The sequence below is a fragment of the Euphorbia lathyris genome, chromosome 4, assembly GCF_963576675.1.
Source record: "Euphorbia lathyris chromosome 4, ddEupLath1.1, whole genome shotgun sequence".
NCBI lineage: Eukaryota > Viridiplantae > Streptophyta > Magnoliopsida > Malpighiales > Euphorbiaceae > Euphorbia > Euphorbia lathyris.
This window is the reverse complement of record NC_088913.1, coordinates 69,156,983-69,174,790: the sequence shown is the minus strand read 5'-3', so window position 1 is coordinate 69,174,790 and position 17,808 is coordinate 69,156,983. Positions and strand designations below refer to the sequence as shown.

At 33.5% G+C, this 17,808-nt stretch overlaps 2 protein-coding genes across 2 annotated transcripts; both read right to left on the bottom strand.

Moving 5' to 3' along the window:
- Positions 1-467: 467 nt before the first annotated feature.
- LOC136226607 (7-deoxyloganetic acid glucosyltransferase-like) lies at positions 468-2,241 on the bottom strand. Its single transcript, XM_066015184.1, has 2 exons — positions 1,714-2,241; positions 468-1,632 (listed from the first exon to the last, which is right to left on the bottom strand). Exons 1-2 carry the CDS (start codon positions 2,216-2,218, stop codon positions 689-691), a joined length of 1,449 nt encoding a protein of 482 aa, XP_065871256.1. The 5' UTR covers positions 2,219-2,241; the 3' UTR covers positions 468-688.
- A 12,175-nt stretch (positions 2,242-14,416) lies between these two features.
- On the bottom strand, positions 14,417-16,351 carry LOC136227224 (B3 domain-containing transcription factor VRN1-like). Its single transcript, XM_066015895.1, has 7 exons — positions 16,265-16,351; positions 15,845-16,178; positions 15,646-15,761; positions 15,263-15,539; positions 15,016-15,177; positions 14,809-14,933; positions 14,417-14,707 (listed from the first exon to the last, which is right to left on the bottom strand). Exons 1-7 carry the CDS (start codon positions 16,349-16,351, stop codon positions 14,456-14,458), a joined length of 1,353 nt encoding a protein of 450 aa, XP_065871967.1. The 3' UTR covers positions 14,417-14,455.
- Positions 16,352-17,808: the final 1,457 nt, after the last annotated feature.

The window sequence follows — 17,808 nt, the reverse complement described above, 5'->3', positions numbered from 1 at the left end:
TCACTTAGATTACAGTGATTTAATTAGAGATTTTGCACATATAAAAGCGAGGAGAATAATAATTTTGTAGTTTTAGGTTATTATTATTATTTGATTTGGATTATTATATCAAGACTAATATATTATTTGAATTGTAGTTAATGATATACTCATTTTTTCATATTTATTATTTTTAAAATAATAATAATATTATTTATGAAAATAAAAATAAAAATACCCTAGGGCCTCCAAAAAGCTGAAGACGCTCTTGCCTGGAGTACTACACCCGACCAATGAATTCAAGATAAATGTATTTTTTTTTTTCCACCAATCATATCTATATAGTGTAATTTAAAACAGTTTTCATTGAACGGGAGTATTATTATAGGAGTACGGTAAATTTCTCTATAAAAATGAATAAAAAGGAAATAAAATTATATAAAAAAACATGTGTGGAAATAGCAAAAGTGATATGTTAGAATCCAATCTCAAAAACTCATGTCACGTGCATTTCCCAAAAAAAAATATGTTTGCATATAGAACATAAGCATGGTCTCTTACATCACATTGATTGAAAAATAATACAACAACAAAATTCAAACTTATTCCCCCCATAAAGTTGGGCCAAAATTCAAAAGTTCAACAATTACACAATCAACAGAAAACGACAAATCGATGCATTACACTTTTGAAATGCTATCATATGTAATTATCTATCTTTGACGCTCATGAATCTTATATGATCAATCAAACTATCAAGATTACTAGAAGAAGAGCCATATTCTTCAACACTAATTCTTGCCAAATCAGCCATTCTAGCAGCTGCTTCAGCAAACTCTTCCTTCCTATCCACCATCAAATCATTGATCATCTTCTCAACAATTTCTCTATCACAACAATCCTTCATGTCCAATCCCAATTTCCAAACCTCGCCAAAAAACCGACTGTTCACTTGTTGATCACCATAATAAGGCCAGCAAATCATAGGCACACCAGCAACTATGCTCTCTATAGTTGAGTTCCATCCACTATGTGTCCAAAATCCACCAATTGCTTTATGTGCTAAAACATCCTCTTGTGGTGCCCAACTCACAACATACCCTCTTTCTTTAGGACCCTCCTCAAATTCAATTGGAACATTTTCAACAACATTACCATCTTCATCAATTAGAGAATCAGGTCTCATGACCCACAAGAATCTCCTCTTGCTATTAGCAAGACCATACCATAGTTCCATTATTTGGTCTTTTGTCACCAATGTGACACTTCCAAAACTTACATATAGTACTGATTTCTCTGGCTGCTCGTCTAGCCATTGGATACAACTTCTGTTGACTTGCCATACGCTATTGGAGCTTGTGCATGATTCTTGACTGTTTAGGCTTTTTAGTTTGGATTTCAAGAGCTCGTTGACAGGGCCAATGGTGTAGGTGTTAGGGTATTTAGTTCTGATTTGGGATAATATTGGCCCTTCTAGCTCTTCAAATGTGTTGAGAATAAGTGATTTTGCTTCCTTCATTATGTTTGTGCAGAGATATAGATTTTGATTTGTTGTGTCTGTAACTTGGCAGAACTTCTTTGGAAGGTCTCTACACCGGAGAATGGCTTCCATGCCTGGAACTGCTGTGATCAATCGATCCATGTCTTCTTCTCCTAATTTAGGAACAATGCATTCAATTAAGAAAATGGACTAAATTACAAGAATTCAAATTCAGATGGATCCCAAAATTGTACCTTTGATAGGACGTTCCTGAGCAGCAACAATGTCTGGAATAGAATAAAAAACCCAGGAAGAACAAGCACTGATAGTATGGAATTGAATAGATGGAATTCCAATTTCTAAGGAAACATCATGAACATAAGACATTAACATATCACCTATAATAAAATCAACAGTTGGATGAATCTCACTTAACATTTTCATAAAAGCTGGCTTGCTATTCAATTCCATTTTCTCCAGTAACATTCTGAGCCAACCAGCTGAATCTTTTGACCTAGAATTCATTGGCATACAATCTGGAATGGTTCTAAAACGAAATCCAGGGTATTTTGATAGAAAACGAGATTGAATATCTGAGCAAAGCACAAGTTTTTCATGGATGGATTGGTAATTTAGGAAGGTAATATTAGTAAGGCCAGAAAGGTATAGAACTTGAGCTAGTTTAAGCATGGAGTTCACATGACCTTGACCAGGTGCTGGAAATATCAGAACATGAGGATTTGATCCTTCAGTGTTCATTTTTCTTTCTTTGGAAGAGATTCTGAGACTAACAATTTAGAAGTTCCATTTATATATAATACATTTAACCGAATTAATTTTATATTTACAATAAATATTTTAATTGTATTATGAAGATAGGCTTTCTGATCAAGTTATTTAAGGAACCTTTTCAGCCATACATACAACTTAAAATATCCCAGAAAGGACAGACTACAGGTCAATATATATTTTTTATATTTCTCACTTGGTAAGCAGTGACGTAGCTTGAATCACTTTTTCAGTCTTATTTCTTGGAGAGAAAGTGATGAGATTAATAATATTATATTAAGTTTTTGTATTTTATTATATGATTTATCAATTCTGTTTTTAATATATATTTATGTGCACGTGTTAAAGTGAATGTAAGGGTTGTCTATTCCAATAAATCCAAGATGTGAAAAGAAAAAAATGAATATTATAGTTTTATGCATTTTTAGTAGGAAGATAAAGTAGTTTTTTAGTTTGTTTAAAAAAAAGAGTAGTTTTTTAGAAGAAAAAAATATAAAAAAATATTATGGTTTTAAAAGTATGCAAATATAAATAAGTTATATGTTTTGTTAATAAAATATAATATTTTTAATTAGACTATTAGATTTTGATTACAGTTATAAGTGTATTTTTATATTTTTTAAAAATTACATTTTATATCGATAAATTATACTCTAAAATCAAATTTCAATTATATAAAATGAATTTTAATATAAATTTAGTTCATAAATTTTTAAATTAGTAAAAAATTATGAAACGTCTACAATATTATTTATAAGTTCAATTTGAAAGGACGGTATTTCCAGAGGTTTTGTTTTGTGTTATTCTTTTAAAAAGAATAAAAATCTCCTTGATTATCAAGATGTAAATATATTATTTTACTCTATAACTTTAAGTATTGTATTTTCTTAACAAAATATATCATAAATTTTTATTTATAAACTGTTTAAATCACGGATTAAATAGAACAAAACACATAAAAAAAATTTACCTATTTTTTATTGCTATCTGATATTTTTAATAAAATGTAAGTAAAAATATATTGTTAATAAAATAAATTTAATTAACATTGTAAATATGTCACGTCAAAAATCAATATCAATTGGTTTCACAAAAAAAAAATCAATATCAATAAGTCTAATATTTTATATTGGTAATATTACAAATGTAAATATATTCTATTTTATAACAAAAAAAAGTATATTTTTATATTTATAAAAGCATATACTAATTTTGACAACCGACCTGATAATGATAATTTTATAATTTTATTTACAAACACAAGGAAAGGAAAAGAAAATGGAATTCAATTAGGACAAGTTCGAATGCAGATCTTTTACTTGAGGAGCAAGTGATATTGACTATTATATTTTCAATTAGGATTTCTGATCAAGATATTCAACTTTGGTCCAAAGAACTTTTTCAGCCGTACAGTCATTATATATATTTCTTACTATATACCTATTATAGGGTGAATTATACCCATATGCTCTTTTAAACATTGTACCAACGAATTTCAAAATTCTTAATGGTATAACCACTGAATTTTAAACTTTTAATATCGATGATCACTTAACGCTTTAAAACGACCATTGACAGTTTTAAAATAAAAAATTCGAAGAGTTAATCATATTGTAAGTAACTTTAATTCTTGAAAATTTTCGTTTTCAGATCATTTAGGTGTTGTTTGGTTAGGAGAAAGAATAGATTTTTAGAGAGAGAAAGCTCAAAAAAAGTGATTTTGAAAAATAAAAAATGTGTTGTCATGATAAATATCGTTCTGAACAACTTTAATTATTCAATATTTTTATTTTGAGCTTGTTAACCGTCATTTTGATGAGTTGGTTAAAGTTGAATTGCCACCGATATTAAAAATTGTAAAATTTAATCGTAGTAATGTTAAAAATTGAAGTTGAATTGTCATAATTTTAAATGGGTAATGGGTAAGGTTCAGTGGCCTTAGGTGTAATTTAGGCTTTTTTTTATATTTTATATGATTTATGAATTTTGTTTTTAATATACATGTACATAAGAAAATGAAAGTAAAGGTTGTCCATAAGAAAATGAAAGTAAAGGTTGTCCTTTTCACTTTCCCTGCAAACGGCTACTGTTCTTTCAGTTTTTTAATCCGGGATTGTTCGGGTGAATGTGCTCTAGCTAAAATGGGAGCATTTCAAGGCAACCTCAGTTTAGATCTTGCCGAAGCAATGAAAATCAAGGAAGCACCGAGTTGGATCAAGATACACTGCCCCAGGGAGAAGATTCAGATTCAATCGAACTGTCTAGTTATTGTTAAGGCAATTCGAAGTGGAATGAAAGGTTCCTCATACTTAGTTGATATTGTAGCTGATTGCATTCATTTATTACGAGATTTAGAACTATGTTTTGTCTCCTCTATTAAACGTTCAACGAATATGGTTGTTGATGCTTTAGTAAAGGCGGGCATTTCCTTGTCTGTTCGTGGTGAGTGAGATTGTCCACCACCATTCCTTAACGACATTCTTTCATTCGATTTAATTTAATAAAGGTTTGGTTTATTTTCAAAAAGAAAGTTGTCATTTTCCACAAATCGTCTTGGCCCACCGAAAAAGCCTAATCATATATGCGTTTTGTTCCCTAACACTTTTTCGATGCACTGCAATCACTCTAACACTTTCTCTATGCAGTGCAATCACTCTAAACACCTCGCTTCTTTATAGATCATCTCCATTGTCCCTTTTAGCATTACTCATAACAATCTTTAATGCTCACTCGTTGGTTTGAGTTGAACCTCCAACATAGAATGAGTAAAATTTTATATACGCATGTGTAAAATTAGCTTTCCAACACAGGAGCAGAGCCAGAGGGGGCGAGGAGGGTGAGCCGACCATCAAGCTGGCCGTAATATCTTTGAAGAACAGTGGTTCAGCCTTGAACAGCCCCCAAAATAGTTAAAATTAATACTTATAATATAAGACGTGATTATATAACATAAAATTAAGTTTGCACAGTTGGTCTTAGGCTCTGTTCTTTATTACTGAAAAAAACTGAACTGAACTGAACTGAACTGAACTGAACTGAACTGAACTGAACTGAATGATACTGAATACTGAACTGAACTGAATTCAACTGAATGCTACTGAACTTAACTGAATGATACCGAACTTAACCGAATTTAATCGAACGTAACAATAATGATGATATTAGACTTTAAAATAATTTAATGATAATATTGGACATTAATAAGCTTATAATAATAATAATAATAATAATAATATTTCTACCAAAAAAAATAATATCAATAATAAATAAACATATTATTAAAGATTAAACTAAATTAAATATCAAATAAAATCTAGGCTCGATAAAATCCTATGACATTAAATAAAAATGAGTCTAATTTAAATTAAAAATATAAATTACATACAAACACAAATTTATATATAATTTAAAGCCTATGAAATTAAATACAAATTTTTATATGAATACACACTCTTAACTTTTTATTACAATTAAGTATTAAGGTACAAAAATACCTTTAACGTTTTGGGTCCGAGGTTATTTTACTCCTAATGTCTAAATATGAATTTTCATATGAATACAAAATCTTGACTCAATTTATCAATGTTAAGGGTAAAATTGCTATTGGCTTCTAATATTAGGGATAAAATTGCACTATTTGAGATATTAAGGTAGTTGAGCCAGTTAATTTTTTAGAGCATTGAAATGTAAACGTATTAATATAATATTTATTTACTTTTCGCAAAATTTGCAAATAAGTTGCACCAAATAATTATAATTATAATAAATAATGATAATATATATAATGACAAAGCATAAATTATATATAAATATAATTATAATGAAAATAGATAAATTAATATATAATAAATTATAATAAATTACTGAAATTATAAATAAATAATGATAATAATAATAAATTATATATAAATAATAATAATATATAATAATTATAATAAATAATGATAAATTATTGAATACTGAAACTGAATACTGAATACTGAACTGAACTGAACTGAACTGAACTGATTACTACTGAACTGAACTGATTGTTACTGAAATTAAGTAATAAAGAACAGGGCCTTAGTGGTAAGTAAAGGCATCTTCGCAACCAGTTGGTCCTATGTCCACTGCTCCAACATAGCAATCAGATATTTGCTACTAACCGAAAAACTAACAACTCTTCTTGTAGTGACGAATCCATGATTCACTCTAATAAGGGTGTTTTATATAGTTTTCACTTTCATAGCTTGTTGTTGTCGATGTCGTCTTCGCCATCTCCATCCCGGCTTCTGGTGCCTACTCCTCCTCTATACCTCTAGTATGTGAAAATCATTGAACATCTAATGAATTAGTTGTATACCTAACTGTTTCACCTTTTTGTTTCTTGTAGTGCGAGCACGCCATATATTTTGCAAGAAAACTCAAATACTTGTTAAATCTGACTTCTTAAACCTGAAGAGTTTGTTAAAGCCGAAAAGACGAAAAAGCTTCAAGTACGCAATTAATTCTATAGAATAAGATTAATTAAAAGAAGAGTTAATTTCAAATAAAACCATGTGGTTGCACATGTTGTTGGCAAAATTTTCATTTTTCTAAATTTGGCCGATAACGACCTCAAAATGAAAATTTTCAAAAATCAAATGATATTTTAAGCAACTTTAAATCTTCAACTTTTTAGGTTTGAAGTTATTTAAGTGTTGGTTTTTTTATGAGAGAAAGCTAATGTTTAAAGAAAGAAAACTCTAACAATGATGATTTTGAAAAATAAAAATTGCATTCTATAGTAAATATTATGCTAAACAAATTTTATTCTTGACATTTTTTATTTTGAGGTCGTAATTGGCCAAATTAGAAAAAATAAATTTTTTTTATCAGCTATTGGTACCGATCTGTAAAAAAAAAAAAAAAAAAAAGAAACCACAAAACATTTATTTAAAATTAACCCTTAAAATAATAATACTCCAAACTAAAACTGAATTGATTCGAAATAAATGGAGAATTGAAGGTAAATTGAAGAAATTGTACTAGAGTATATATATACTTACAAGAAATGAAAATAATAAGGAGAAATCTTGGACATTAATTGAGAAAAAGAACACGTGGAGTCACCTCGGCAAAGTTGCTTGATATGACCCCATCTTAAAGGTCTTAGTTCAGAAAGTCTCCAACGACCCTGTCAAGGATCCAATCATTACTGCAATCACGCCCGATCACGTGAATCACAGGCTTAGTGGGTTTAAGGGATATCAAATCTCGATATAGAGGCGCAATTCATCTATCAACATATGACATGAAGGACGTCTACAGCTCGATCATAGTATATGACATGAAGCACGTCGCAACTCAAGGTACTTTATTTCATCCATTCATTAAACTTACATTACAAATTTGATTTACTATTATGTTCATCCTCAAATCTGACTTATGGATTAGAGCGTGTTTCTCTCCAAGTACATGGTACAAGTGGACTTATAATTTATTTTTGAGTTATTTCAATGATATTATCGTTGAAATGTTGATGTTTGCACATTTTTAAAAACATATGTTACAAATATACATGTTTTTCTATATTAAATAATTTTATATTATTATTTTTAGACACTATAATACATATTTTAATTGAATTTATATAACAATTTATTGACTAACATATTGTTGAACTATACTTCGAACGATCAATCAACCACACAGATAAACAAAGTTCACAAAGATCACAGATTGGATCTTGAAACAACAATCAAAAGAATACACACAGAATTTACCCTGGTTCGGCTTAACTGCCTACATCCAGCAACTTCACTAATCAATGGAGATTACAACAAGATTGAAACAGTTTCCTCTCAAGAAACCCTCGTGTTTTCCCATCCTCCAACTCAGTATATCACAGTGTACACTAATGACTTAGTCTAAGAATAATCTCTCGTATGAAACTACTTCCCAACCCAGACCTTTTATAGCCTTTACAAGATTATGAAAATACCCAAAATATCCTTACTCAAAATGTACTAACTCAGCAAGACCTACTGACCAGTGGTAACACAGCAAGACCATGTTGTCATGAACACAGCACGAACATGTTGACCTGTATTAACACCTCAGTACCATGCTGACCACAGCCATGCTGACTTGATAAGTCAGCATTATACCGACTTGTTGAAATACTCATGCTGACTTGTTGACTCAGCATCATCAGCTAGTGATAGAAAACAACGACTTACAATCTCCACCTTGTCTTTCTAATCACTCCATCAACTAGTGAAGAAAATACACTCAAGGACCACTGACCATCCTAACCAGTTTCAAGCAATGTTCAAATTTATTACTTGAAACAGATTTGGTCAGCATGTCGGCTGGGTTATCCTCAGTTCCCACTTTCACCACCTGAACAGTACCAGTGCTAATCACATCCCTGACGAAATGCATTCTCACATCTATGTGTTTGGATTGCTCGTAAAATACTTGGTGTTTTGACAGATGTATAGCTCCTTGGCTATCACAGTAAATCTTCAAACCATCAATCTGTGTCACTCCAAGTTCCGTTAAGACTCCTCTCAGCCACATAGCTTCCTTTACTGCCTCTGTGACGGCAATAAACTCTGCCTCGGTTGTTGACAAAGTCACAACTGACTGTAGACTTGCCCTCCAACTTATTGCTGTTCCAAACACAATGAATACGTACCCGGTTTGGGATTTTCTGGTGTCAATGCTACCAGCATAATCAGAATCAACAAAACCTGCTACATCATCCACTAGGGCTTCAGCTCCACCATAACTCAAACCTTTACTCAGTGAGCCTTTGACATACCTCAGCACCCACTTCACCGCTGACCAATGTGCTCTTCCTGGATTTGCCATGAACCTGCTAATGAGACTCACAGCATGAGCCAAATCTGGACGTGTACAGACCATCGCGTACATTAGACAGCCTACAACACTAGAATATGGCACCCTCTCCATGTCTTCCTTTTCCTCATCAGTTTGAGGACTTTGCTTACTGCTCAGCTTGAAGTGACTTGCAAGTGGAGTGAGAACGGCCTTTGAATTCGTCATACCAAAACGTTCTAACACCTTGCTCAGATAAACTGACTGACTTAGGAACAACTTCTTTCTTCCTCTGTCTCGAGAAATTTGCATCCCTAAAATTTTCCGTGCTGACCCGAGATCCTTCATCTCAAACGGTGTGTTTAGTTGTGCCTTTAACTGATTTATGGCTGCTTTGTTGTGACAAGCTATAAGCATGTCATCAACATATAACAAGAGATAAATCTTAGAGCCATCACTAAGGTCTCTACTATACACACACCAGTCATAACTAGACCTATGAAAGTCCTGACTTATCATAAACTCATCGAACTTCATGTACCACTGTCTAGGGGACTGTTTCAGACCATATAGAGACTTCTTAAGCAAACATACCCGCTGGTCTTTATCTCCTATTTCAAAACCCTCTGGTTGTTGCATATATATGACCTCATCCAGGTTCCCATGAAGAAAAGCTGTTTTGACATCTAACTGTTCTAATTCTAGATCAAAACGAGCTACAAGAGAGAGAATAATCCTTATAGACCTATGTTTAACAACCGGTGAATAGATTTCATTAAAGTCTATACCTTCCTGCTGAGTAAACCCTTTGGCCACCAACCTAGCTTTAAACCTAGGTTTCTCTACACCAGGTATCCCTTCATTTCTTTTAAACACCCACCTTGAACCGACCAACTTCTTATCAGGAGGTTTATCTACCAAAATCCAAGTTTCATTTTTATCAAGGGATTTTATCTCATCCTTCATAGCGTTAAGCCATTGTTCCTTGTCAACCGAATTTACAGCTTCCCTATAGGTTACAGGTTCAGATTCTTGTACTTCCTTAGCAACACTAAATGCATAAGCTACAAGGTCCTCAAAACCATATCTAACCGGGGCCCTAGGGACTCTTCTTTCACGGTCTCTAACAAGTCTATAGCTTTGACTGGACTCAGTAGAATTACCATCACTGACTTCTTGCTCGGTTTTACGGGTGTTTTCACTATTTTCTTCAAGCTCCACCTCATTCTTAACACTCTCAAGGTTTTGAATGGACTCAGGACTACTCGGTTCTAACTGAGTTTTCTCTTGGTTTTTCTGATAAGGAAAATCCATCTCATTGAACACAACATTTCTGCTGACTATGGATTTCTTATAACCAGGTTCTAGGCACCACAACTTATAGCCCTTGACTCCTATAGGGTAGCCTATAAAAACACATCTTAGAGCCCGAGGTTCTAATTTTTCCTGTCTAACGTGTGCAAAAGCTGAACAACCAAACACTCTAAGTTTTTCATAATCCTCTGGGTGATCAGACCACATTTTCATAGGTGTTTTAAAACCTATAGCAGACGATGGGCACCTATTGATTAGGTAACACGCAGTTTGCACTGCTTCAGCACAGAAAGACTTTGGGAGACTGGATTGGATTAACATGCACCTAACTCTTTCTAGGATAGTCCTATTATACCTCTCTGCTAGGCCATTCTGCTGTGGAGTTCCAGGAACGGTATGATGTTTGGTTATACCTGACTTCTTGCACAAAGTGATGAAATCTTTGTCAAGAAACTCCAAACCATTGTCGGTTCTCAACCTTTTGATTTTCTTTCCTGTTTGGTTTTCCACTAACACTTTCCAATCCTTGAACGTTTGCAAAGCCTCATTCTTATGAGCTAGAATATAAACCCATACTCTTCTAGAGTAATCATCAATAAGGGTCATAAAATAGGTCCTCCCACCATGAGACTTAGTTCTTGTTGGCCCCCATAGGTTAGAGTGAATGTACTCAAGAATGTCCTGGGTTCTATGTATTGCTGACTTAGGAAACTTGACTTTACTTGACTTCCCTAAGACACAGTTCTCACAGAAATCTATCTTTCCTATGTGATCTTTACCAAAACAACCATGCTTCCTAAGTTCATGTAAACCAACTTCACTCACGTGACCTAGTCTAAGGTGCCAAAGATTGGTTCTATCAGTTTTAGACTCGGTGAGATTTACTTTAGAGACTAACACAATACTACCTAAGAGTGTGTATAGACCATTACTCATGGTACCTTTCATAACAACTAAAGATCCTCTAGCTATTCTTATGATACCCCCTTCGGCTCTATAATTGTATCCTTGTTTATCAAGCGTACCCAAAGAAATTAAATTTCTTTTCAGTTCTGGCACATACCTCACACCGGTCATAATCCTTTCTTTACCATCGAACATCTTCAGCCTAATGGAGCCTTAACCCAGTACCTTGCACAACTTGTTGTTGCCTAGAAGAACCCTCCCACCTTCTTCTTGAAAGTCTTCGAACCACGTCCTGTTGGGAGTCATATGGAACGTACATCCGCTGTCCAAGATCCAGTCAGTGTTTGGATCTTTATCAGTGACAGCAAGGACCTCAGCGCTCTCATAACCTTCTTCTACCACAGCGGCTTCGCCTTGATCTTTAGGCTGACCTTGACTCTTGTTCCTCTCAGGACAGTTTTTCCTGAAATGTCCTTCCTTATGGCAGTGAAAACACTTGTAGACCTTGCCTTCTTTATTGCTTGAGGATGGAGTTTTGGACTTTTTCTCGTTCTTGTTCTTTGGCTTGTGAGAGTCCTTTTTCTCAGACCTTCCACGAACAAACAATCCTTCTGCAGCTTCAGTGTTGGTGTTGGCCTCAATCTGTTTTGACTTTAGAGCCATAAGAACTTCTTCCAGACTTAGTGTTTCTCTAGCGTACTTCATGGTTTCAACGAAATGACTGAAAGAATGGGGTAAAGAATTCAAGATCATTATGGCCTGATCTTCATCTTCAATCTTTACCTCTATGTTCTCTAGGTCAATTATGATCTTTAAGAAAACATCAATATATTCTTCTACTGGCTTGTCCTCGTTCATCTTGAAGCCGAAAAGCTTTCCCTTAAGATAAACCCGATTGGTGAGTGTCTTCGTCATGTACAACTGTTCAAGCTTGAGCCAAACCCCAGCAGCTGAGGTTTCCTTCGAGACTTCTCTCAGCACCTTATCGCCAAGATACAGGACGATCGTACTGTAAGCCAATTCAAGAAGATCTTCTTTCTCCTCCTTCGTCATTGTCGCCGGAAGTTCTTTCTCGCCCTTCAGAGCCTTCGCAACCTTCATTTGAACCAAGATTGCTTTCATCCTCTGTCTCCATAGAGCAAAATCTCCATTACCATTGAAACGCTCGATCTCGATCTTTGTAAAACCCATTGCTCTGTTCTTGATTAGCTCTGATACCAATTGTTGAACTATACTTCGAACGATCAATCAACCACACAGATAAACAAAGTTCACAAAGATCACAGATTGGATCTTGAAACAACAATCAAAACTTCACTAATCAATGGAGATTACAACAAGATTGAAACAGTTTCCTCTCAAGAAACCCTCGTGTTTTCCCAACCTCCAACTCAGTATATCACAGTGTACACTAATGACTTAGTCTAAGAATAATCTCTCGTATGAAACTACTTCCCAACCCAGACCTTTTATAGCCTTTACAAGATTGTGAAAATACCCAAAATATCCTTACTCAAAATGTACTAACTCAGCAAGACCTACTGACCAGTGGTAACACAGCAAGACCATGTTGTCCTGAACACAGCACGAACATGTTGACCTGTATTAACACCTCAGTACCATGCTGACCACAGCCATGCCGACTTGATAAGTCAGCATTATACCGACTTGTTGAAATACTCATGCTGACTTGTTGACTCAGCATCATCAGCTAGTGATAGAAAACAACGACTTACACATATAAAAAAATATAAAATATAAATCCGATTAATCTCCAACTAATCATCGATTAATTCTTAAGGACCTTATCCGTCCGACTAGCGTCTAGCGTTTTTTACAGCCTATCATTGAAATTTGGGTAATACGAATAAATATTGTAAAAAAAATGGATTTTTCCTCACGATAATGCCAAAACTACAAATTAGTCCATATTAAATGTTTAGTTCAAAATAATATCCACAGTAATGCTTATTTTTTTCCTGACATAGTTAGTAGGTCTGACACCGGTTAATCACAACCGGTGTCAATATACCCATAAAATTGCCATTATATCTGCAACAGGAAAAATTAAAACAACTATTATGAAATCTGGCCTATGCTCTCTCTCTAACATCAACGGAACCAGCTCTAAAGCCACATAGCTTATCCAGAAATAATTCTGTGTTCTAATAAGCAAGTCTCCTTCAATCATTTTATTAAACATCTTATAGGCATCATTAATTTTCCTATATTTAGCATACATATTAACAACCTCAGTCATAGCGAACAAATTCAAAGAGAACCCATTTATTATGAATTGTCCATGAATCTCCTTACCCCTTTTAAAATCTGGATTATTACCGCATAATTTCAACAGATAAGTAAAATTATATACATCAGGCAACATAGGTTCGAAAACATCGGCAACTTCAGGTAAGCTACCATTCTTGCAGACTAAGCTAATAAGCTTGGTTTGAAAAAGCTCTTCATTGTAGAAACCATTTTTAATTACAAGAGGAAGTACTTGACTGAGTTCTTTTGGGAATTACAGAGTTCTAAATGAAAGATGGGTATATGTTTGCTGGGATATGATTTTTCTGGGCAATTGTGTGAATTGTAGAATGTCAAGGAGATAATGGCAGTCATGTCTCATTTTTTAAGTAATAAATGTCTTTCTCTGACCCGGTTTTTCAATAACCGACACCAGTTAATTAACTGGTGTCTAATTCTCAAAATTGTTTTGCTCTGATCCTGGTTTTTCAATAACCTGGATCTTTTCAAATTGTGACCGGTTTTTACTAAACATGTCAGAAAAAAATAAGCATTACAGTCTATATTATTTTAAACCAAACATTTAAGAAGGAATAATTTGTATTTTTAGCATTATTGGAAGGAAAATCCAAAAAAAAAAATGCTATCCCCACAAAAAAAGAAAAAAGAAGTGAGAAACTAAAGAAGGCTAGCATTGAGTTGAAATTTAAGATAGTTGTACAGTATTTAGATAGTTCACTTTTTGGACGCTTGTAGTATAACAAATCAGCAAATGACATGTCAAAAACCCATTCGCATTGTACTTTCATATTACTAATTGAAGTCATTAAGTCATTCTACCAGACTAAATCAAAAGCATTCAAGTCTCAAACACAAAACAATTACCAAACCAGAGGCATAAGCCTTAAATTATCTGAGTCCTACAATTGAACATTAGTTACTACTAGACACACCTATCCTAGATATGGAGACTCTTATTAGCAATATTTCAGCGTCAATCAGCTCGAACTTGCATACATCTCCCACTTTCAGTGAATTTTCTCTCGCAAACTCAACCCATCCTTCGCCAAATCTGCCTACTTTTGGATAAATATTCAGGTTCACAGACCACAATTTGTTTTCAAATTGTAACTTCACTTTGTGGCTTCCTTGCTCCATGTTCTTTACAAAGTTCATTGGCAGACGCTGCATAATTTTTTTTATTTAATTCATCAAATCTGTATATAAAAGAAAGCAGAATTTCAAATCCTAGAGCTTCAAATTTCAGCATTGAATTGGTTAATTACCAGATAATATTGACCCCTACAAACCATATTTGATGACTTCATAACACTTTGGAAAGCAGGATTTTCTGAGCTCAAATTGGATCTCGGTCTACCAATAGACTGATGTTTGGTCCATGTTTTACTCCCTTGTAATGAGACAAGGAAAGTCATTAATAATTAAGGGATTATAAATTAGAATTTGTGTAGTTAATAATGGAAACACCATACCTTCAACTTGTCCTTTAGGACTATCTTGCTTCAAGGTTCTTACTGAATTCTGCAACTTTATCTTCTTCCTAGTATCATCCGGATTACAATTCCCTGCAACCCTTCCTCGTTTCGGACCGTGTGATGAAAGCTTTGGTTGTTTGCTGCAACTTTCTTTCTTACCTGAACTAAGCAGGAATTTAAATTAATGGAAATATAGAGAATGAAATTACCAAATTCTGAATGAAAAACAAAATTTTCTACAGACCTGGTGATGTGCAAGGATTGGAATGTTTGGAAATGGAAACCCTGAATATAGTCTGGTCGATGTATTTGAGAAGAAGTTCAAATATACAGACATCACCAACTCCTAAACCATTATCTTCTGCAAATTTCTTCCAACCAGAATTCTTAATTCTGGTTATCTCACTTCCACAGTTTATGTAAGAAAAGTACTTAATAGACCAAGTTCTACCATCCAGAACATTGAGAATTGCATCACCATTCTTTCTCAGATATTTCCTTGCAAAGCTTGATGGTATTGTCTAGAGTTGTCCAGCAAATTTATACATAAATCAAAGATAGAAACTGATCAAATTAATGAAATATGTAATTTTCAGATTGTTTGAAATTAGAATGATGAAAGCTTACATGAACATAAGAAGGCTGCATTACAATCCTGAAAGAAGGATTTTCAGATTGGAAACTGAAGCTTGCTCTGTGAACAGCCTTAGCTTTTGGTTCATGTGCTTTCTCCCTTTGGCTCCCTTAGAAACAAGTAAAATCACTTATTGGATAAGTAGTAGAATAAAAAAGAAAGCTTGTCATTAGTAGAATGAAAATAACATACCTTCAATTTGATCATTTTGATTTAGGGTTTGTTCATCAAGATTACTTCTCTTACGTTCATTGCTCAAAAGTATGAGGGGATAGTCTATTTCAATGCCACTCTTATTAAATATGATAACACTGAATTCATGATTACTCCTTACATATTCAAAAAGAAGAAAATAGTCCTCAACAACTGAGTAATATGCTGCAAATTCTCTCCATCCATTTTGCAACCAAATTTCACCTTCAGTTTTCACAATCTCTACCCTCCATTTTACTCCACCAGGGACTGTCAACATCACAGCACTAGACAGATCATCTCCATAAATGTGTGCAAACTTTCTTGGAATGCGCTGTTTATTCAATATGGAATTTAAATCCTCATAACAATATGATTAATTCAGTAATTAACGTGAGAAGAAGAGAATTAAATGCTAACCATCTTTGGTTGAGTTATGGAATCAGCAAGAATAACCTTGAAAAAGTGAGGTCTCTCTGCTTTGTTCTTCCTAGTGCAAGAAGCCATTGTTGAACAGCTTAATTTCTGCACAATAGAAAAGATATAGGAAAGATTTTGAATTGATTTAACAATAAAATATCTTCTATAAGCAGAAAAGATAAGTTTTCTTTCTTTTGATAACTTTTCAGTTTATCCGATTTTGAATTGATTCAACACCAGTAGAATATCTTCTGAAGTCTACTCATCGTACAATTGCAGAAAGCAGGTCAGGGCCATCAACAAATCATTACATCTGCATATTATTTATTTTTAATTTTTTTTAAGATAAAATATAAGTTTGACCGTATTAGCAGCTGGGGAAGTACAGGTTCACAGCTAAAGTTCAAAAAGCAAGATAAATTTTAGAAAAAGTAGGATGTGGTTTGGCGGATTTGCTGGTATCTGTCATATTTCTTTTTCAAACACAATGTTTTTTTTACTTTCACAAATTTGACCGATAACCACCTCAAAATAAAAAATTTTAAGAATTAAACTTGTTTCGCATCATATTTACTATAAAACCATATTCTTAATTTTTTAAAATCATCATTTTTAGAGTTTTCTCTCTCTAAACATTATCTTTCTCTCTCATCAAAAACAACATTTAAATGACCTCAAATCTAAAAAGTTGAAGAATTAAAATTGTTTAAAATATTTAACTCTTGAAAATTTTCATTTCGAAGTTGTTATCGATCAAATTCTGACAAAGTGAACTCAAATGCAAAATTTTGCAAACCACGGGTTTACGTTTGCAAAAAAAATACCACATTATAACGTCTTCTTGTAGTTTCATAACACATCAAAAACTGCTTTCAAACTATGAAAAATACAAATTTTGAATACATTTGAAATAAATAACATCCGGTTAAGCGAGTTTTATATCCAAGAGGCCTCAAGGTAGCTTAGGCACAACCTAGGCAGCCAAAAAACAGTCACGCGCAAAAATTCGGTCAGAGGGCCTAAGCATGGAATATCATAACATATTCTTGATTGTGAATATTTAGGCGGTCTTTTTTTAACACTGTGTTAAGTAATTAACTCTTAAGTCTTAAATTTTAATTTTCTATTTCCTTTGAAAATATTTTACAGTTGCAATCGGAACTGTTGTGACCCGAAAAATTGTGACCGGGTTTTTGGGATGGTGGGTTTCAACATTGTCAAATTTTAGGTACCTCCGAACTAGTTTAACTGTTAGGTCCGGTTTAAAATGGTCAACCCAACCGGGTCGATATAGTTTTGATAATCTTAGGAAGACTATGTACATTTAAAAGGGAGTTTACACCATTTCTAAATGAGTGGAGATTCATAGTCTAGTTATGACAAAATGACTTTGAATTCTATTAAGGAATGAACTCTAAAAGATGCAAGCTTTTTTATTTGGTGGCACTATGTACATGCGCCGCTAAACATGATAAAATGAGGTATCTCAATTTAGAAACATATAAGCTTCTAGAATCACAAACCGAACGTCCGAGTAAAAGAGG

What these genes read in the sequence shown, in the direction of transcription:
- LOC136226607 (XM_066015184.1), bottom strand. Translation starts at nt 2,218, where the DNA reads ATGAACACTGAAGGATCAAATCCTCATGTTCTGATATTTCCAGCACCT. An exon ending in TCAGGAACGTCCTATCAAAG is followed by an intron (nt 1,633 to 1,713) that starts GTACAATTTTGG and finishes TTCCTAAATTAG; the next exon opens with GAGAAGAAGACATGGATCGA.
- LOC136227224 (XM_066015895.1), bottom strand. Translation starts at nt 16,351, where the DNA reads ATGGCTTCTTGCACTAGGAAGAACAAAGCAGAGAGACCTCACTTTTTC. An exon ending in TGCAGCCTTCTTATGTTCAT is followed by an intron (nt 15,540 to 15,645) that starts GTAAGCTTTCAT and finishes GGACAACTCTAG; the next exon opens with ACAATACCATCAAGCTTTGC. An exon ending in GTAGGGGTCAATATTATCTG is followed by an intron (nt 14,708 to 14,808) that starts GTAATTAACCAA and finishes AAAATTATGCAG; the next exon opens with CGTCTGCCAATGAACTTTGT.